At 34.0% G+C, this 23,318-nt stretch overlaps 1 protein-coding gene across 1 annotated transcript in view; it reads right to left on the bottom strand.

Annotated features, from left to right (window-relative positions):
- Nucleotides 1-23,318, bottom strand: part of Galnt13 (polypeptide N-acetylgalactosaminyltransferase 13) — a 604,615-nt gene that overhangs the window by 252,951 nt on the left and 328,346 nt on the right. Inside the window, exons 5-6 of the mRNA XM_052182494.1 lie at nucleotides 22,855-23,025; nucleotides 4,027-4,144 (exon numbers count right to left, since the gene is read on the bottom strand). Coding sequence (XP_052038454.1) covers nucleotides 4,027-4,144; nucleotides 22,855-23,025 — 289 coding nt within the window. The remainder of the gene's footprint in view (nucleotides 1-4,026; nucleotides 4,145-22,854; nucleotides 23,026-23,318) is intronic.

The following is a 23,318-nucleotide window of genomic DNA, read 5'->3' as shown; positions in this document are numbered from 1 at the left end:
ATTTTCTGAAAATATATGTGCCAAAATTTATGTATTCCTGAAGAACCCTTTGATTTTTTTAATTCAGCAGCAGTGTTATCTGTCTAAAGAGTTCCTGCCCAAAGAATATTTCTCAAGGTTCATATATTTGTCAGATGCAAGACTAATATGTTGATTTCCTATGTGCTTTGACACTTTCTTTTAAGGAAACAATCCATTTAATCAAGTTTTCTAGGGTATTATATAATGCTGTACTGTCCATGCAAATCCTACACATCTTTAATAAACTCAAAAATCCATCACTATATCTCCTTTCCCTTTTTCAGTATTGGTAATGTTTGTCACCTCTCTGTTTATCACAAGTTCAGAAAGAAATTTAAATATTTTACTAATTTTCCTAAGGAAACAGAGTTTTGTATTCACCATGTTTCTTTAAAAATTTTTCTTTCTTTATAATTTATTCACCTTTGCTTTCATCCTCATTATTTCTTCTTGAGTGGGGAATTTGGGAGACACTTTATATATGTGTCAGATATTCAGGTATTGAAGGGCTTTTTATGGCATTCTCTCATGGCCATATTTTAAGGATGAGCTTTTTTTAAATGATACTCAAGAATGGTGTGGTTTGCTTAAAACTGCAAACTTTATTACCATATTTCAAGACATCACTTCTAAGATACAATTCTTAGTGTACTAAACACTAAGTGTGTAAACAGTGTACTAAAATCTGTATCCACAATTCATTTTATCCTTCTTTCCAACATAAAAATTATTTGTCCATCTTTTCCATTCTAGAGATTGACAAAACTAAAACTTCGCAGATTTGATAACTTATTCCATCTTACTCCGATAGAGAGTCAAAAAGATGGGGTTTAGATGCAGGCTGATTAACTCCCAGTACAAGCTTCTTTTTTCTTTTCTCCTTTCTTTCTTTCTTTCTTTCTTTCTTTCTTTCTTTCTTTCTTTCTTTCTTTCTTTCTTTCTTTCTTTCTTTCTTTCTTTCTTTCTTTCTTTCTCTCTTTCTTTTTGAAAAGCATGTTCTTTATGTTCTAAGCATTATTCTATTTTGGCTTAGAGGAAGGACTTTTCTGTTTTGATTCCTTAACAGAATCAAGCCAACTAATTCTGATTCAGTTGATGGTGGTCTATGGTCTTCATCACATGCACAAATTGATACAGACTTTGAGGTCTATTGCACTTTGTGTCATGACAACTGTTCCATGTATTTTTTCCTGTTCATGAAATTTAGGGGATTCTAGTAGCAATGTATGTTGGGAGGCATTCTTGTACAATTACCATTTAAAGACAGATGACATCATTAGAGTAATTCAAACTTAATTTTCATTTTATCATTTTTCTTCTCTTAACCTTCTTTCCATAAAATCTACAAATCCATAATCTCTATAAAATACCAACCCAGAACCACCTCCTAAGAACTAATAGCTCACCATCCTAATCCTTTCTGTATTTTTTATTCATAATTACTAATACGTTAATACAATTGATTGATCTTGGATATCATCAATCGCCTTTATTAAAATGTAAGTACCACAAGCCCTTCAAGTTTGTCTACAAGTATTTTATATTTACAATTTTATTTATTCAACTGTTTATTCTTTTTTACACTCCAGATTTTATTCCCCTTCTGGTCTACCCTTCGACTGTTCCACAACCCATACCTCCTCCCTATCCCGCTGTCTCCATAAAGATGTCCCCACTACCAAACCCCCACCATCCACCCCACCAGACCTCTTAAACTCCCTGGCGCCTCTACTCTCTAGAGGGTTAGGTGCATCTTCTATGACATTAAATTAATTGATTTATGTTTAGATATCATTCTTAGGATTTGTGTTATGTCAGTGACATGCACAATTTAATGAGAAGAAATATGGGAAATTATTTTTTGCAGAGCCATTAGGATCTCTCTGTAGCTATTGTTGCTGCTTCTGGCTATATATTTTCTACCACAGAAGAGAACAATCAAAGAAAGGTGATATCACAGATGAAGCAAACAAGACATAAATCTGGAAGGAGAATATATTTGTGTGGTAGTTTCATCTGTCTTCACGACAACAACTTTTCAGCACACTATAGTACAAGAAGGGATGAGCATTTAATGCCAGGACACATAACAATGAGGAAGGTGACTGGCAGCTCTGAGAATAATCACAACTCTGGAGAATGACAACTTGTATTTCCCAGTCACCTTCATTTTGCTTTCCTGACATCTGCACAGCCCTCTCCTCACTGGGCCTTTCTTAATGGTCTTATTAGTTTTGTAGTTATTGTCAACAATATCATGAAGTCTCCCTCTAATGTAAGAGAAGTAATAAAGACAAGGGAGGGTACTGCTAGATAATATAGCTTAATATGTAAAAATATGCAAGAGAATATTTTAAAGCATATATATATACACATATACACATACATGCATACATACATACATATGGTAAGCACTTGCTGAAATTTTTTCTCTTTCCACAAGCATGGCACGTGCACAAGGACTCTCTTAGAGCAAAACCTTACAGATTTTGATTATTTCCTCTAAGAATAAAGGCAAATTGTTTTTATGTTTATCAATATTTTCCATTTTTGCTATATTTTCTTACTTGTTTTGATTTAGGGGAGAATAAATTTATTTCTGTCATTTTGGGGGTCTATGTTAACAAGATTAGATTTCTAAATGCCTTTAAAGATTCTGCAAAACATTACACATACTTGATAGCAGGAAGACAGTTTTAATCTTTTGTTGACAATTTATACACAGTATACATATATATACATATATAAATAATAAAATATTCTATTTATGTTCATGAATGCCATTTAGAGACAAATGTAAAACAAAATGGTTGTTCTATTGCTTTTGAAAAATCCCATACAATCTCAAACAAACTAAATTCTACATTAGAAAAAACAAGCTTAATCCAATAATTTAATAACTACCTTTTAAAATGTTGGGAGGAAACGTGTAAATTTTTACTTAATATTTTATTATATAAATTTAAATTTTATTTTTAAATTTTCATCTTCTTGTATATATGAGCATCACATATGCCTGGTTCATGAACATGTCACATGAGGATAACAGATTCCTAGAACTAACAATATAGATTATTGTGAAGAACCATATAGGTACTGAGAATTACACTAGGATACTCTTGTAGAGTCTGTAAGAATAGCATGTGCTTTTAACCATTGAGTCATTTTTCTAGTCCCTCAAAATTTAGTAATTTCTTACAAGGCATCACACATTTTTTTTTCAACTTGATGTTCAAAACTAGTTTTCAAATACTTACATAATGTGTACAGACTTACTGGTATAATTTTAAATGAAACTGTTTTAAGTATATTGAATTAAATTTTCTTAAAATATAACTAGTTATTAAACCAATTCATTTAAAAATAATATGTATGCTTGAATGTAACATACTTGAAAACTCTTTTCTAGTACTAAAATAAAAACACATTTGGGAGCCTATGTTTCCAATTTTGCCTATAAAATATTCACTAAGTTTAGCTCTGAATTTTCATTTATTTTTTACTTAGGGAATTTATATTTTTCAAAAACAAAAACAAAAAACAAAACTTAGAAACAAACATGTCTATGGTTGAAAAAAACAGTCATGACTCTAGCTGGATTATCAGAATTCTCTGACTACAGTTACACTTAATGTTCCTTAAGAAGAAACTCGTGCAGCACTTGCAATTCAGGTCACATAAACACTTCTAAGTATCAAATAAATAACACAAGAATGATCTATGGGGAAAGCTTCAATTAGAAAATAAGGCTACTCTAATTCAACAAATGAATACCTTAATATATTGTGGCTAATAATAAAAATGATTTAGAAAATGTGAAATTCCAATTTTAACAGTAAAATTTACATGCAATAGAACTCAATTAATTTTTTAAAAGAAACATATAAAACAAAACAGCACTAAGTTGAATCACTTAGAAAAAATGACAGTAAATTATTGGGTGTGATAGGTGCATGCTACCATATACTATGTTCAGAGTTTAAAAATAAAGAAAAATACAATTACCCTAAAAGACATTTCAAGATTCTCTCCACCCCAGATATCCATTCCTGCATCGTAAGTTCCTATCTCTTCAAAGTAGTTTCTGTCAATAGAAAATAGGCCACCAGCCATAGTAGGGGTCCTAGTTGAAAACAAAACAAAAAGAAAAGAATATGTTTTGAAAACAATGTGTGGAGTTTAGTGACACTACAGCAAATACTTTTGACATCTTAAATATTAGAATAGTCCTCAAAAAAATCAAGTTAGAAACACAATGTCAAGGTGTGAAAGCATTTAATTCTTTTAAATCACATTTGTATTTCACACATTTTGCAAAATTAGATTAAATTACTTTGTTTTATTATAGGTGATAAAAATAGAAACACTGAAGAAACATTGCCCAGTTAAATCTGCAGCTCCTACTTTCCCCAAGGCAAAGCAAGGAGAGGGCTCTGCCTTACATGGTCCTTAAAGAGATTACCTAGTCTCAAAAATACCAGTTATGATCTTGGCCACAGAATTACAAATCACCTTAATGCAAATTCCAGGAATCTGAAAATTTTTTCTCTATAAAAATAGATCTATCTTAATACAGAAGTATAAACTGCTATGACAATGTTTGTAGAAAATACATAATCTTAATCACAAGGGTTTTAAGCAAAGTGAGTAAATGAGTTTTACAATCAATGGTTTATTATTCATTATATATTTTTAAAGATGATTATTTATTTAACTCTAGATATACACATGTATCTTACATGCTATTCAGGGGTTTAAAAGGATTTTCACATAGAATTTAAAAATTTCCACCAACAAATAAATTTGTATTTGGCTTTTATTCTTGAAATATCTCTACAAAGACAAAGCATCAGATATGGCCATGGAAATTGGTTATGTACATACTTTCACCTCTTGCTCCTTACCTACAAATCCAATCTCCCAGTCTCATCCCTAGTTCTGGAGTAGAGCACCTACCAAAATATTTCCTCACGGTCTGCACCAATCTGCAGTGGATCATAGAGGTAAGTCTTCCATTCGTAACTACTATCCCTCCACTTATGACTTTATTTAAGGCCCAAATCCTGAAGGTACAACCTGGGAACCCACAGGCTTTTGAAAACATGGGATCAGGCAGCCTAACTGTAGATCTTCCCCTCTCCCTCAACTCTTGTAAATCCAATCCCTGAGCCTAATTCCAAGAGCATTGCAACAGACCACATGCTTTGGTTTCTCTTCACCCTTTTCATCATTTCAAGACTACCCAGATCCTGACACTGCGGCGGATACCACCCAGATCATCTTCACTTCTCATAGCCTGCCAATTATTATACACATTTTAGAAGTAATACCTAATGGCCACCATAAAACAGGATCCCAGAAGTATTTCCTACCGTACAATATACCATATTCTCCTAAGGATCAGAGAGGAAAAACCAAACCAAACCAAACCAAACCAAACCAAAACAACCAAAACAATACAAACAGACACCTCCTCCCAATAAAAGAAACAAAATATCCACATAGAAAGACAGGACCAGATATCAACACCTAGAATTGCTGTCTTCCCAAAGCCAGATAGCTAGACTCTAGAATAAGGATACAGTCATAAGAACATGACTCCAGACTGATTTCCATAGTGGTTGTACTATCTTACAATCCCACCAGCAGTGGAGGAGTGTTCTTCTTTCTCCACATCCTCTCCAACACCTGCTGTCTCCTGAGTTTTTAACCTTAGCCATTCTGACTGGTGTGAGGTGAAATCTCAGGGTTGTTTTGATTTGCATTTCCCTAATGACTAATGATGTTGAGCATTTCTTAAGGTGCTTCTTGGCCATCTGAATTTCTTCAGCTGAAAATTCGTTGTTCAGGTCTGTACCCCATTATTAATAGTGTTATTTGGTTCTCTGGTGTCTAACTTCTTGAGTTCTTTGTAAATATTGGATATTAGCCCTCTATTGGATGTAGGGCTGGTGACGATCTTTTCCCAATTTGTTGGTTGCTATTTTGTCCTTTTGACAGTGTCCTTTGCCTTACAGAAACTTTGTAATTTTATGAGATCCCATTTGTCAATTCTTGATCTTAGAGCATAAACTGGACATGACACTTCCGGAGGACCCTACTACATCTCTCCTGGGCATAAACCCAGAGGATTCCTCAGCATGTAATAAGGACACATGCTCCACTATGTTCATAGCAACATTATTTATAATAGCCAGATGCTGGAAAGAACCCAGATATCCCTCAATGGAGGAATGGATACAGAAAATGTGGTATATATACAAAATGGAATACTATTCAGAAATTAAAAACAATGAATTCATGAATGTTTTAGGCAAATGGTTGTAACTGGAAAATATCCTAAGCATGTTAACACAATCACAAAAGAATACACATGGAATGCAATCATTGATAAGTGGATATTAATTAGCCCTGAAGCTCTGAATACTGAAGATACAATTAGCATATCAAATGATTCCCATGAAGAAGGAAGAAGGCCCTAATCCTTGAAAGGCTTGATCCAGCATTGTAGGGGAGTACCAGTACAGAGAAAAGGGAGGGGTAAAGATAGGAGAATGGATGGAGAGAAGAGGACTTATGGGACATATGGGGGGGTTAGACTGGGAAAGGGGAAAGCATTTGGAATGTAAACAAAGAATATAGAGAAAAAAAAAAAAAGAACATGACTCCAGTAGAATCCAGCCATGCTGTCACAGAAGGCCCAGTAAATCACACCATAACTATAGCATAAAGCAAAGTCCTTTATGGATATATAGAGAACCTTTAAAATAATGTTTATGGATATCAAAGAACCTTAAAAAGGAAACAAATAAATCTTTTAAAGAAACCTATGAAATACTATGGAAAGAGTAGGAGTAAATGAATAAAATAGTTGGGGACTTGAAAGTGGAAACAGGACCAATAAATAACACCCAAATTGAGGGAAATCTGAAAATGAAAAGTTTATGAGGTTAAACAGGAACCTCTGAGGCAAGCCTCACTAATAGAATACTGGAGATGAAAGAGAAAATCTCAGTTTAGACATGGAGAAAATACCAAGGTCAAAGAAAATGTTAAATTTAAAAGAATTGCACAAAATATGTAGGAAATTTGAAAGAATATGAGAAGACAAAAATCTAAGAAATATAAGAATAGAAGAAGGAAAAAAACAAGATCAAAGGCACAGAAATATTTTAAACTCTTCATAAAACAAATAAACAAACAACAACAAACAAAAAAGCCCCACATCCCTACCTTAAAGATGGAGAAGCCTACCAAGGTACAAGAAGCATACAGAACAGCAAATAGATAGGTTGAGAAAAGAAAGTCTAATCTTCATAAAATAATAAAAATCATAACCATGCCAACATTCCTCAAATTATTCCATGAATCAGGAACAGAAAGAACATTATGCAATTTGTTTTGGGAGGTCACATTTTCTCTGACACCCAAGCCCTAAATCATGTCAAAACGGAACAGAGATATAATGTAGATAAACATTTCTTATAATTATGGATGCAAAAATTTGGAATAAAACACTAGAAAATAGAATCCAAAAAAACTTCAAGAAGTTCATATTACATGATCAAGGAACCTTAATCCCAGAGACAGAGGGATGATTCATCATATAAGAATCAAAAATGCAATCCATGATATAAATACCACATGCCATCTCATATGCACAAAGTCTTATGACCAAATCCAACACCTCTTCGTGATAAAGGTGTTAGAGAGATAAGGAATACAATGAACATATATCAACATACTAGAGATAGTTTACAGAAAGTCAAAGACAATCATCAATTTAAATGTAAAGAAATTCAATATAATCCATTAAATTCAAGAAAATGACAACATTGCCCTTTCTCCTCACACATATTTACTATAGCACTTGAAGTTGTAGCTACAGCAATAGGGCCACAGAAGGAGTTCAAGAGAATACAAATTGCAATTGAAGAAGTCAAAGTATCTTCATTTGAAAGTGATATGATAGTATACATGACTGAAGTAATTTGAATATGCTTGGCTTAGGGAGCAGAATATTAGGAAGTGTGGCCTTAACAGAATAGAAGTGGCCTTGTTGGAGAAAGTGTGTCACTGTGGGGGTGGGCCTGGAAGCCAGTATTCTCCTGTTTGCCTTCAGATGTAGAACTCTCAGCTCTTCTAGGCCCCAAGCTTACCTAGGTGCGGCCAAGCTCCTGTCTCAATGATAATGGACTGAACATCTTTGAACCTGTAAGCCAGTCCTAATTACATTTTCTTATTTATAATTTTATTTATAAGTGATGTTGTCTCTTCCTTAAAGATTCAATAAGAAACTTCTGCACTTTCAGCAATGTATTGAGTATGAAATTAATTCACAAAACTCATGGGTCCTTCCATACACAATTGATAAATAGCCTGAGAAAAATATTGAGGAAACACATTTCAAAATTCATAAATAATACTTTAATCAAGTAAGTGGAAAACTTAATAATATAAATTTAAGACATCGAAGAAAGAAATTGAAGAAGATATCAGAAGACAAAAAGACTTCTCATGGTCATTGCTCAGTATTATTTACATAATAAAATGGCCATCCTACCAATAATAATCTATAGATTGAATGAAATCCCCATCAAAATTACAACACCATTTAGTGTAGATCTTGAAAGGTCTACATTCATCTTAATAAAATGGAAGCACACGCACACACACACACAGAAGCACACACACACACACATACACACACACACACACACAAATACACTCACACATACACATAATGCAATCCTGAATAATAATAGAACTGTTTGAATTATCATCATCCCCAAATTTGAAGTAGTAATGCAGATCCATAGTTGTAAAACAGCATGGTATTCACACAAAACCTGACAATTTAATTAATTGAATAGAACTGAAGATCCAGAGATAAATCCACATACCTATGGATGTATGATTTTTGATAAATTTGCTATAAATACCCAGTACAAAAAAAGACAGTATCTGCAACAAATGATGCTAGTCAAATTGGATGTTTTCATGTACAAGTATCCAAATATATACATCCTTTTCACCTTGAACAAAACTCAACTCCAAATGGCTTAAATACATCAACATACATCCAGATACACTTAACTTGTTAAAATAGACAGTGGGGGAATAGCCTTGAACTTATTGGCACAGGAAAAGACTCAGAACAGAACACCCTTATCAAAGATGCTATGATCAACAACTGATAATGTGACCTCAAGAAACTCAAAAGCCTCTACACAACAAAGCACACCATAATTCAGACCTTTTGTCCAGATACATAATAAGAAAGATTTTTGTCAACTACATATCTGATAGAGGGAGAATATTCAAAATATATAAAGAACAGTAGCAATCATATATCCCAACTGAAATATATAACCCAACTGAAAAAATAAGGTATAGAGCTAAACAGAATTCACAAAAGAAGAAAAAAAATGGTGAGAAACACTTAAAGAAATATTCCACATCTTTAGTCATAAGGGATTGCAAATCAAAACTATTTCAGAATTTTATCTTGCTCTGTCAGAATAGCTTAGTTTGATAAAGCAAGTAATAACTCATCCTGGTGAGGATGTGGAGTAAGTAGAACACTAATCAATTGCTGATGGAAGTATGAACATGTATAGTAAAATCAGTATGGTGGTTCCTCAAAAAGTTGGAAATGGATCTATCCTAAGAGCCAGGTAGACCACTCTTAACCATATACCTGAAGGAAGCTAAATTATACAACAGAAATACATGCTTAGACATATTTATTACTGATCTGTGAATATTAGCCCAAAATTGAAACTAACTAGAAGTGACACAACAGAAATATGATTATAAATTGTGGCAAAATTATACTAAGAGGCACCTTTCAGAAGTGAAAAATTAAAAGGATGAAATTGCCATGGATTGGATAGAATTAGAAAAAGGATCATTCTGAGAAAGATAACCCAGACACAGAAAGACAAATATGTTATGTATGCACTTATATGTGAGTATTAGCCATTGCGTCAGTGAAGAGAAAGTTACAATCAATAGAAATACAGAGGTTAAGAGTAAAGGACAAGGTGGGGGAAGATGCAGCTGGAATAAGGAAATAGAGTAGTTATGGAGGTAAAGGGAGGGGATAAAGAATGTACAAGGGATGAGGTGGGATATGTGAGGAAGGAAAGGGCCATTTGAGAAGTAGTATGGAAACAGCACAGTCATAGCTTCTGTGTGTGGGGGCATGTGTGTGTGGGTGTGTGTGTGTGCACACACACGCACACACACACACACACCTACACACACTTATAATCTAAATTAAATCAGCAAATACTGAGGAATAAAGATACCCAAATTGCCATCTCATTTCTCCAACTGAAGCTTCCAATACCAGGATTAAGTGACAACTAATTGAGTTACGAAGTATCACATGAGAACAACACACAACCCTTGCCATTTACAAGACTACAGATTGCTTGTTACCAACTGACAGCCACATCTCATTGCTGAAGACAACAAAATTCATTGAACATGGAGAAACTGAGTGCCCACAATGATTCTTCACCCCTATATCCTAGCATTTTAGTTCAGTAAGATGCACTATATACTGCGGAAGAAATGTAAACACCAACCCAACCACAAACCCTTGGATCAAAAATGGTATCCTGCCTACAAGTTATACCAGGGCAATAGTGGCACAAAATTTCTGGAAGTAACTGAGGAATATCTGATTTGAGTTAAAGCTTACTCCAGGAGAAAGAAGTTATATCTTACACTGCTTGGTTGACCAAGTCCTGAGACTAAGTAGCTAACTGAGGAATACCGACTGGCTGGAAGCACCTAAAGAAATGTTCAACATCCTTAGTCATCAGAGAAATACAAATTAAAACAATCCTGAGAATCCACCCCACACCAGTCAAATTGGCTAAGATCAAAAACTCAGCTGACAGCACATGCTAGTGATGATGTGGAGAAAGAGGAACACTCCTCCATTGTTGGCAGAATAGCAAGCTAGTACATCTTATTCTGGAAATCAGTCTAGCGGTTCTTCAGAAAACTGAAAATATTATTACCTGAGGACCCAGCTATACCAGTCCTAAGAATATACCCAAAAGTTGCTCCTACATATAATAAGAATACATGCTCCACTATGTTCATAGCAGCCTTATTTACAATATCCAGAAGTTGGAAAGTACCTAGATGCCCTTCAACAAAGGAATGGATACAGAAAATGTGGTACATTTATACAATGAAGTATTACTCAGCTATTAAAAACAATGACTTCATAGAATTCTTAGACAAATGGTTGGAATTAGAAAATATCATCCTGAGTGAGGTAACCAGTCACAAAAGAACACACATGATATGTACTCACTGATAAGTGAATATTAGTCCAAAAACTTGGAATACCCAATTTACAATTCACAGTCCACATGAAGTTCAAGATGATGGAAGACCTAAATGTGGATGCTTCAGTCCCTCTTAGAAGGTGGAGCAAAATAGTCATAGGAGCAAATATGGAGACAAAGTGTGGAAAAGAGACTGAAGTAAAGGCCATTCAGAGGCTGCCCTACCTAGGGATCCATCCCATATACAGACAACAAATGAGACACTATTGTGGATGCCAAGACGTTCTTGCTGACAGGAGCCTGATATAGCTATCTCCTAAGAGGCTTTGCCAGACACTAACAAATAGAGAGGAAGATGCTTACAGCCAACCATTAGACTGAGCACAGGGTTCCCAATTGAGGAGTTAGGGGAAGGACTGAAGAGGCTGAAGTGATTTGTAATCCCATAGGGAGAACAACAATATCAAACGCCCCTCTACCCAGAGCTCCCAGGGACTAAACCACCAAACAAAAAGTACACATTGGAGGGACCCATGTTTCCAGCTGCATATGTAGCATAAGATGGCCTGGTCAGACATCAATGGGAGGAGAGGCTTTTGGTTCTAGTGTTGCTCCAGTGTTGGGGAATGTCAGGATGGATGGAGGAGCACACTCACAGAAGCAGGGTGGAGGATGGGATACAGAATTTCAGGAAAGGGAATAACATTTGAAATGTTAATAAATAAAATATCCAATAAAAAAGTTTAAAAAAAGTGAAACAAAAAATGAACTTCATTTCATCTCTGGAGGTTGTCTAACAATGTCATGTCAGGGCTATGCCTTGTTTTTTTTTTTTAAACAAATGTTATAATTTTTATATTTATTTTATTTAATAATACATTTTTTCTTCTTTTTATACTACAGGTCTTTTGTATATATATTATGACTTCAAGTAAAGTGTTTTTATGGGATGCCTCAGTGTGTAATCAAATGGGATTCTGTTTCTTTTGCCTTCTCTTGGGCTCTTTTCCTTCTATTTTTTTGTTTTGTCTAATTCTGATGTGTTGCTTTTTGCTTACTCTTATCATATTTCACTTTATTTCACTATAAAAAAGAACCAATAGATTCTAAAAGTTTAATTAAATTGGATTCAGTAGTTAAGCTAACAGTTCATGTATAAACTCTCTTTCATTTAGGGAATGGGAAACATGCTAAGATAAATTTTGCCTACTCCCAGGTAGAACTACAGTGGCAATGAAGTTTGAACACTATCAGAGCATAATGGCTCCAGCCTCTACCACAGACAACCAGACCCAGTTCTTTAATAATTAGTTAATTTGTGGCCAGATCTCAGTTTGTTACTCAGGCAGGCCTGGAACACACAATACTGTGTTGTAGTTCATGCTTGTTTACTGTCCACTATAGACTGAGGTCATATTGACATGGGGCTGGGTCCCTAATAGTAACAAGACTTTCTTGCTTGTTTTGATGTTTTGCTAAATAAGAGAAGTAGTGAAAAAGTAATATAGATTTTTAATGTACATGCCTATTTCCTGAAATTTTAAGAATAATCCCATAAAACTCACTGTGTTATAGAAATTATACTACCTAGTGTTAGAAATAACACTAATGTTTTCTACCTAAATAATGTACTTTGTTGTAAGACTGTCAAATAATATTATGGATGGACAGCAATCATCGGCAAAACTATTTCTCCAGTATTCTCACAGTTTTTTGCTCAGCTTATGAGCTGACGATTAGCTGAAGTAGTTTCGTCTTGATGGCTTCAGAGCCACTCTATTTCATGTACTCTTGCTGGTTCCCTATCATATACCATATCAATGACCTTCTGAGTTTTAAAGTAAAACTCTAAAATGTGGACATCACTTCACCTGACTGGGCCTTGGGAACTCTATAATAATATCCACACAGATATTATAGTACTACAGAGCATATTTCATACAATTAGTGACAAAATTGCTGCAATTGCCCTACCATAATGCAACCAAATGCTTGGGACTATTAAGTGATGCATTATTAATGATCAGTTTTGAAGTCACCAACTTAGCTTCTTTCTGACAAAGAACTAATGCATTTGAAGGACGTGCATTAAATTTTATCCTAGAGCTGGCTTTCATCCCTGTGAGTGTGTGAGAAATAAAGAATAGATAAAAAGAAATTACATGAAATTATAAGGACAAATCAAATAATTTTCACTCACATTTGAATAGTTGAAAACAAAAACAGAATATCAATTCCCAAAAATAATCTTGTATTTTTTGAAGACAGAAGCTTTGAGATGGATTGAATTTATATTATGATTTTATATGTTTTCTATATAAATAGAACACTGTATAATATTTTTAAATAATTATAAACATCTCCCATGTTTTTCAGCATGCTCATCCTGTTAACTGTTTTATCATATCACAAATGAGTTATGTAGTCAAGTATGTGCCATTTCAGTGTTCAGTGCCTAGAAAATGAAAAGGCTAGGTTATTATTGAATTAACTTAAATTATTTTGCAAGGTGTGCCTGAAACTACCAACCAAAACCACCAACGTAGTAATAATGGTAATAATGGTAATAATGATCCTGCTGATTGTAAACACTCCAACTTTTATGAGGATGAATTAAGATCTCAGAGACTAAATACTCAGCACAGTACCCAGCATTCAATAAACCATTAATGAGGTTAATATATTATCCACTGTATCCATGCTCAACTGGTTGTTTGATTATTATCATCCTCTGTTGGCAGATAAGTTTCCTGAATTTATCCACAATCTCACATTAATAACATCTGAGGAAATTTTTTTCCCGTCATCCTATGCCTTCTCTAATGTTCTGCAACAGGTGAAAAGTACTCGTATGCCCCTGTTTTGAAAAAGCATATTCTTTCTTTAATGCAATATGCCTGAGTAAATTTTTAATTTGCTTCTTATACTTTTGATAAAGAGACCCAGAGAATTCTAGTAAGAATAGTGAGATGATCTAATTGGTTATTAAAGTCCAAGCTATGGATTTTGGACTTGATATACAAACCATTCTTTTGTGAGTCCTTATCCATTCATTTGTCTTACTTACATTTTTTTTTAAATATGGATTGTTCTTAATTGTCTAGAAATTAATGCAATACACATAATCCAAAGTCCTCAATCGTTAAATGCAAACTACCCATGCTCTTTCTGAATATTTTTAGTGGGCCATCCCATACATCTCTAGTGTTTCTTATTTCATAAGAAAATAAATCTTACTTTCTCTTATACATTAAAATTCATGCCATGATCTCAGGTGTTCTGACTACAGCTAGCCCCTTGTTCATTTCTTGTTTCATTTATGTTTCATGCCTTGGATTTCTAGATTGTCCCCTTGAGCCCAAATACCTGCTCAGTTAAAGTCTACACTGAACCAAAATAATCTTTACTCCATCTCAGGACTCTTTCACATGAGGGACTGTCTGATCTATGGCCTCACTGAATATCATATGGAAGGGATGCTTTCTGCATGCTCCCTGGATTCCCTTTCACCTCCTAAGTGAAGCTGGATCTGTCTGCCACCTCTGCAGTGAGTTATTTCTCATGGATCCCCATTGATTCTGAACTCAGTCAGACTTCTTTAACTGCTTCCTCTGAAAGTATTTAGCACAATTCATCAGCAGACCTGCTTCAAATTCTTTCCAATGGTGACTCTCTTGCATTTCCTATTTTGATGATTCTTACTGATGGACCCTCCACTTCCTTAACTTGCTGCCATTTTGTGGCATGTGCTTAAATTAGTAAATGTCACTTATGTAAAATACAGCATTACAAGCTCTGTCTGTGTATCTATTTAATAACTATCAAGGCTTGTGTGATCACTTCCTAGGGTGTCCCTGGGTGCCATTCTTATTCTGTGTTCTTTAGTTCTTTAGGTCATTCATTCATCATGTGTTTTCAGTTGGGAGGCTGACTGCTAATCTGTGTTTTCTCACTTCTTGTCTTGTACTAACTACATCTTTCTTATTACTCACTACACATTTCCTTCAAAAGACATTTCTAGACTTATGCAATATAAAAATAAGTTTTAGATTTTATGTCTAAATCTGTTCTAATAATGTATTTTTGTCCCTTATCCAGCCTTAGTAAGAGGGGCGGTGCCTAGCCATATTGCAATTTGATATGCCATATTTGGTTGATATCCATGGGGGCATGCAAGACAAAAGGAAGAGTAGATGATGAATGGGGTGGGAGTAGGGGAAGGTTCTGGGAGGAGAAGAGAGAGGGGAAACTATTGTTGCACTATAATTTACAATAGAAGAAAAAATTAAAAATAATGTGCCTCATTATTACAAATTAATATAACAGCAAATATTAATATGGAGTATTTTTAACTTATTTTCAGTATATATTTAATTTTATATGATGGCTTCATATGAGTTAGTACTTTACACAGTCAGAATTTAGGTGAAAATTAAATGCTTTTCTCATTGTACAGTGCATCCAGAAGTAAGGAAGTGGGCAAAGACACAGCGCCTTTCTCTCAAGATGACTGCTGTTAAATACTGAATGTGACTTAAAAGTTTTACACTCAAAATAAGCTCCTTGGAATATTGCAGAGCACAGTGATCATTGGGCATGTGTGTGAGTGAAGTGCATTTGACTCAGGAGCAGGGATTGTTCTTTTATGCTTGTTTATTTTTTTATTAATTATTCTATTTATTTATATCACAAATGTCAACCCCTCCAAGTCCTTCCTTGGACACTTCTTCCCTCGCCAACATGTTCTCCCACATTTAGAAGAATTTACACGGGCTTACATACTCGGCAAGGAAACTTATTCAATTCTTAGAAGCTGGAAAACACAATTCCAGTGCTGTTTTTAGAGTCTAAAAACTCAGTTTTAGTTATTGAGAGTCAAACTCACTTTTTGTTGGTTAAGAAACCATTTCCTAACAAGTTTGGAACTCGAATATTGTGTCTTGTGCTTAAAGACCTCACTTCCAGAACAGAAAATCCTGCCTCATCTCTCAATCTCCTTTTTTCCCCTAATATTCACACCTGATATTTTAATCTCCAAAAGTATGCTTAATATTCTTGTTTAATATTTGGTGCAATAGGGTTTTTATTATTGTTGTTATACTTACTTTAATTTTGTATTAAAGACTAGTTGAATAAACAAAAGAACTAAGAGAAACTAGCTGCATTGAAATGCTTTGACTAATGTGGGAACATAATTCAGTGGATAAATATCATACAGTCTAATTAATCTCACTGAAATTTTGTATTCTTCTGTTTATTTTCAAATCAACAGATTTTAATAAAAATCTTACGAATGTCCTGTTAACGAGAGGAAAGTAAGAAAATGCAAATATATTCTTTCTGTGAAGACTATAGCTTCAAAAGTTCTATTTAAGATGAAATGCTTACACTCTTTCCAAACTACATATATTAGACTTGAAGCTAAGGATGCAAGAATGGGAACAGCCCAACAGTCACTGCTCACTGTTTTTTTCAAACATTCTGCTTAAATTCGCTGATACTCTCTATGGTTTTGTTTTGATGCTTTATGAAGAATTACATATAAGAATCTCTTCTCTGTAGATGATTTTACAGAATAAAATATATACTTTTAGTTTTTTATACTACAGAAACTAGGAACTGAGATCAGCAATGACTTTAGGGGCCAAAATCTCAAAACTTGTAAGAGATAACAAGGCAAGAATAGCTTTGGACAAGTTGTGGTAAAAGCAAAGTGTAATAGAAAGAGTGAAGTCTTTCAGTGGCACGGTACTTGCCTACAAAGTATAAGACACATGTTCAATTTCTAGTACTTGGGAAAAACAAGAGATAAATGTGAATTAAAATTCAGATAAAAATTTTTATTTGGTCTTCTTTTTGTATAGGTCTTGCTTAGTATGCACACAGCACTGGGTTCTACCTCTGCATAAAAATCAGATGCAATAGTGTATGCCATGTATAACCCTAGCACTGCATAGGTGGAGGCAAGATGTTCATAAAAAATTAAAAACCATTGAGGGATATCTGGGTTCTTTCCAGCTTCTGGCTATTGTAAATAAGGCTGCTATGAACATAGTGGAGCATGTGTCCTTATTGTATGCTGGGGAATCCTCTGGGTATATGCCCAGGAGACGTATAGCAGGGTCCTCCGGAAGTGTCATGTCCAGTTTTCTTAGGAATCGCCAGACTGATTTCCATAGTGATTGTACCATCTTATAATTCCACCAGCAGTGAAGGAGTGCTCCTCTTTCTCCACATCTTCACCAACACCTGCTGTCTCCTGAGTTTTTAACTTTAGCCATTCTGACTGGTGTGAGATGAAATCTATCCCTCAATGGAGGAATGGGTTCAGAAAATGTGGTATATATACACAATGGAGTAGTACTATTCAGCAATTAAAAACAATGAATTCATGAATTTTTTAGGCAAATGGTTGGAACTGGAAAATATCATCCTACGCGAGGTAATGCAATCACAAAAGAATACACATGGAATGCAATCATTGATGAGTGGATATTGATTAGCCCTGAAGCTCTGAATACTGAAGATACAATTAGCATATCAAATGATTCCCATGAAGAAGAAGGAAGAAGAGGACCCTAGTCCTGGAAAGGCTTGATCCAGCATTGTAAGGGAGTACCAGTACAGAGAAAAGGGAGGGGGAAAGAAAGCAGAATGGATGGAGAGAAGAGGACTTATGGGACAATAGGGGGGTGGAACTTGGAAAGGGGAAAGGTTTTGGAATGTAAACAAAGAATATAGAAAATAAAAAAATTAAAAACCATATTCAGCTCCATAACAAATTAGTAGTCAACCTAAGATAAAAGAGACCTAATTTCCAAAATCAAAATGAAACAGAAAACAAACAATGACAAAATGAATGTTCAATCAATTTTTGCTATAGAGTAGGGTATGATCTGGGAAGATAGCAACATCTAATCAATGTCTTTATGCCAAACCAAAAACATAAAACAACACCAGGATCAATGGCATAAAATACAGATGAATAGTATTACAATGTTCAAAATATGTTTACGTACAACTGAAGAGAGGCTTTCGATGGAAATATGATGTCAACTGAGTTGGGATCCCTTAGTCTTATGCTTTTTTATGTGTTGATACATTTGTCACATTGACTATACAATGCATACACGTTTCATTATCAGGAATAAAATTAAAACTCAACTTCTGACTCCTGTTAAAGATATTTCTCATTGAATACTTTGTGTCACTTTTAATTCCTTACATAATTTAAGCAAGGCAGAAAGAATAATTTTCAGTTTTGTTGTTAAGAAAAGAACCATATTTCTTGCCAACACTAGCTTCTACATTGATTCTCTGACAGCACAGTAGAATAGTGTAGATAAAACACTTGAGAAATTTCTTATCATTTCAAATTAGGGCATAGCATTTATAATTGAAATTATTACTAATCAAATTATCAAGCTTGTCTGATACTCTTTAGACATACCTAACTGTAATTAAATAAAGAGTAATTGTGTATTGGTTAAGTATTAATAATCATGGATATAAAAGTAAGTAAAATACATCCTGAATAAAAGCTGATAATGAAATCTAGGTGTGTGATTAACTATGATAAAAAATTAAATAAATGCCTAAAGCTCTTCACTTATTATTAGAATACACTTAACAGTATGCTGGACTGAAGGATGAAAGAAATTATATTAGGAATATTAATAACTACTAAATGGGACACAAGTTTTGCAGAGCAAAATGTTAGATGGATGAGAAGTAACCACTATCTCTCTTATGTATTTTAATCAGTAAGATTTTACATTAAGCAAGATTAAATACAGAAATGTATTTTAATCAGTAAGAAATTAAAAGTGGAAACAAGTATCTTTTTAACTATTTATTGAGGGTTACATGCAAGCATAATTAAAATACGTTTGCTATCTATAAGGCAATTTTTCAGAAATAGACACTGCTGTAGGATTCACATAGTTGTATCCCATACACCTACAATAAATCTGCACATTTTAACTCTTGCTTCATCTAGAATGTGTAAGTCTAACATTAAACAATAAATGGCACTACAGAAGTGGTTGCTGTGAGAGTTTTATATGTTCAGGATCCAACACTGTGATTAGAAAGTTACATACATGTGCATTTCCATGCAGAATCATATTTATCTCAATATTTAACTCAAATTAACTCAAAAAAATTTGTGTAGAAGCAAAGTGCATATATTATTCCTGTAATTGCTAGTTTTAATTGTCAACTTGATGCAGCCTAGAATCACGGGGAAGAGATACTCATTAAGATTCTGTGAAGATCGGGCTGTCCCATGCCCATGTAAAGGTCAAATCGCCACAAATGGCTTTATTGAGGTTGTAAGACTCAGGCTCTAAATGATCAGCACTATTCCTGAACTCTGGACATTATAAGAGAAGATAAACCTAATAGAGCACATACTGCGTTCCCTTCTCTCTTCTCTTGACTAAATATGATGTGAATAGTTGCTTCATTCTTTTCTCCCTTAACACAGGTGCTATGATGAACTGTAACCTGGAATTGTGAGTCAGTGCAAACCCTCTCTATTCCAAGTTGTCTTTTGTCAAGGTATTTTACCACAAAACCAAAAAAATTGAAGTAAGGTGTTCCCAATTATGCAGGGAGATCTTTTGTAAGCAACCTTGCTTGTAGATGTCTATTTCAGTTGTCTACTTCATACTTACAGTCATAGACACAAATGTGTACATTGTCTTTCGAATTTAAATCATTTCCCTGGTAGGGACCATGGACCATACGGTTAAATGACCATAACCATAGTTAAATATGGTTTGAATTAGAGGTGCTAAAATAAATTTTAATTCTTTAAGCACAATAAAGACTGAAAATGACAACCGACTCTTAAGATTAGAGTCAGAGAGACAGTCCTAGAAGTTACAAGGAAAGCGCTAGGCTCTCATGACTCTGGTGTATAGGTAGTTCTCCTCAGATCCCTTGAGTGCAGACAAGAAGAAATGTTGCGCCATTTTAACATAACCACAAGGGCCAAAGTATATTTCAAGCATCTCATTTCAATGTTAGTGTTTTTCCTACAAATATGGAACACTAAAACTAAGCACGTAACATGCATGTTTGCCACCTCGGTTGCTAGATCTCGCTCTCAAGCTTAAAATGCTGCTTACTGTCTTGTGCAGTTGAGATGTTAAATGCTGTAAGAACATTTACTAATTAAAGAAAACTAAGCAGGCTCAAAACTCCATTTTGTAAAGTCCTTTCCTTTTACAAATGAAAATTCTAGAGCCAAGAGAGATATATTATAGTGTAGTATATCGTTAAATCTATGCTATGGTACTGTATAGCATCAACACTATACATTTTGCCTTTAACATGGCTGAGTTTAGGTCACTAGGTAAAGTTGGTGAACTATGATTGCAGTTGCACGCTTGCACATTTATGTGATGACTAACAAATAATAGTGACTACAAAGTTCTGTCATAACGGAGATTTTAAATTAAGCATTCACCTAAACAAAACTAAAACTTCAACTTCATTTTGATCCCTTTAGCTATTCAGAGGTCCATTAATCAAGTGGGGAAAATTTGCCTTCAATACATAGAATGATTTATCTGTTTGCAAGAAGGTGAGAGAAATGATCACATCTCCGAGTAATGAATTAGAAATACAAAGTTCACTGTTGATGAAAATTACCTGCCTGCTGTTACAACAGTGCTCATGAATTAATTAACCTTTTGCTATAGGAATCTTCAAACTTCAGCAGACACTGAGGTTTCTGCACTCATCTTTCATTATTTTAGAAAACAAAATAATGTTCAGTCTATAAAGAAAAGAAAGAGATTTGGCTGTTTCTCAAAGTTTTTATCAAAACCCTACAACATGTTTAATATGTAGTGTGCTAGATGACTCTCATTTTACTTTTGTGAGCATAGAGGCTGCTTCCTATGTCATTTATTTTCCTTTATGAAGGACATCAGGTATGTCTTACTAGAGTGTTGGCTACGTTATCTTTACCTTTCCAAACTGAGATAACAAGCTAACGTACAGTATGCCTTTGTGGAGAGTATGCCTTTGCTTCTGTATTTCAGTAAACTTTCTTCATCATATTTGCACACACTTCACCTTCTATAGAATATGTACTCATTCAATTTATTGCATTATAACAACATTTAAGAGGGTATCTGTGTTTGTGTGTATGAAGTGATCTGATAGTTTTCAATTGAGATAAAACATTAAAAAGTTGAATAAAACTAGAATATAGGACACGATATTGTTAATAAATGTGGGAATTACTATATATCCTCAACATGTTAATGTAAGGGACAACTAGGATGGGTAAATGTAAAGCATTTAAAAATTGTTAGATTATTTTCTCAGCATTGATGGGTCTTATGTAGTTATTAGGGGCCACACTAATTTTTTCTCACTTGAGTAGTATGCCACCTAAAATGTTAACAAATTTTACTACTACATTATTCAGTAACATATAATTAAACTGGTCTCTTCTACTACCCAGAGTTTTTATCTTAATTTAATGCATTATATTATTAGGAAGTAAACTCGTCCCATCTGACAGTGGACTGCCAGGCATTCTACATATCAGAATGTATATATGTTGCTTTCAAAGTTTGCATTTTTCACAAATTTTCAAGAGAACAGTGATTTGTTAAAAAGATAATTTAACAAAATAATTCTCTAAATATTTTTAGGTAATTTATTTTTTGATGCAAGCAAGAGACTTACAATAGGACAGATACATTCTAGTATTATTTAAGTGAATGGTCTCCTAGAAAATAATGATGACTGTGTTTCAAAACTAATAATAAGATGAATTTCACTGGTGAATGCTTCAAATTAAGGAACTTTTAAAACTTCAGAACAAAAAAGTTCATATATTTGAAAGATATATGAAAAACATATATTTTCAATATATTAAAATTTTCAAATGATTATTTCTATGATTGTGAAAGGAATATAATTTTTTAAAAAGATTTATTTATTTATTATATGTGAGTACACTGGTGTCTTTAGACACCAGGAGGGGGCATCAGATAGCATCACAGATGGTTGTGAGCCATCGTGAGAGTGCTGGGATTTGAACTCAGGACCTTTGGAAGAGCAGTTAGTGCTTTTACCCGCTGAGACATCTCACTAGCCCAGGAATACAACTTTTTAGGAGTGTAAGTTTAGAATGTTTATCAAAACATTTTGGTTATTTCACTTTTAAGAACACTTCTATTATAAGAAATACATTTCATATTATGCACATGTATTTAAAATTTCAAGGTATTTAGAAATTATATATCTTAAATATATGTAATAACATACACATACAAAAATATCCAAAATTCCTGGCATTTATATCAACATACAAGTTTGCCCATGATAACCATATTCAATATTGTCATTAATTCTTATATGATTGTGCAAAGGGTAAAAATGTACAGAGAGTAGCAAATATTTCTAAGCATTTTTGAAAATTGAGACCATACTTACATAAGAATAAAACATAGGAATAAAAACATGACTAGTTTGGAAATAATGATCTGCATACCTGACAGGTAATGTCCTGTCTCCTTTTCTCCGATCCATTTCTCTTTGAGGGACAGGATACCATCGGAAATTTAACTTCCAGTTAAAACCACCATAAGTCATGTCTGACCCAGCCATGTATTCAAAGGTATCATCACTAATAACATCAATGATCGGGCACACAACTGTTTTCCTACAGAAAAACAAAAGCCAATTCTTATACAAATGATAATTTACATTAGTTTTTCAATTTGATTATAGATGATGTAATAACATTTAATTATGTTTATGACCCTACTATGCCTTTAATTTTATCTTATTCTATGCTGAACCAATTCCTCTGAGATTGCTTTTCTTCCTCACCTTTACCTTAATGCTAGGATGTGAAATCTAATCAAATATTCTAATTGACCTTCCAGCTGATTTCAGAATGCCTCCTAAGTACTAACTCAGCAGGATGAACACTGCCTATTTTTCATAAGCTAC

Source organism: Apodemus sylvaticus, chromosome 5 (genome assembly GCF_947179515.1).
Source record: "Apodemus sylvaticus chromosome 5, mApoSyl1.1, whole genome shotgun sequence".
Lineage (NCBI taxonomy): Eukaryota > Metazoa > Chordata > Mammalia > Rodentia > Muridae > Apodemus > Apodemus sylvaticus.
The sequence above is the reverse complement of the archived record's forward strand: the minus strand, read 5'-3'. Positions and strand labels throughout refer to the sequence as shown.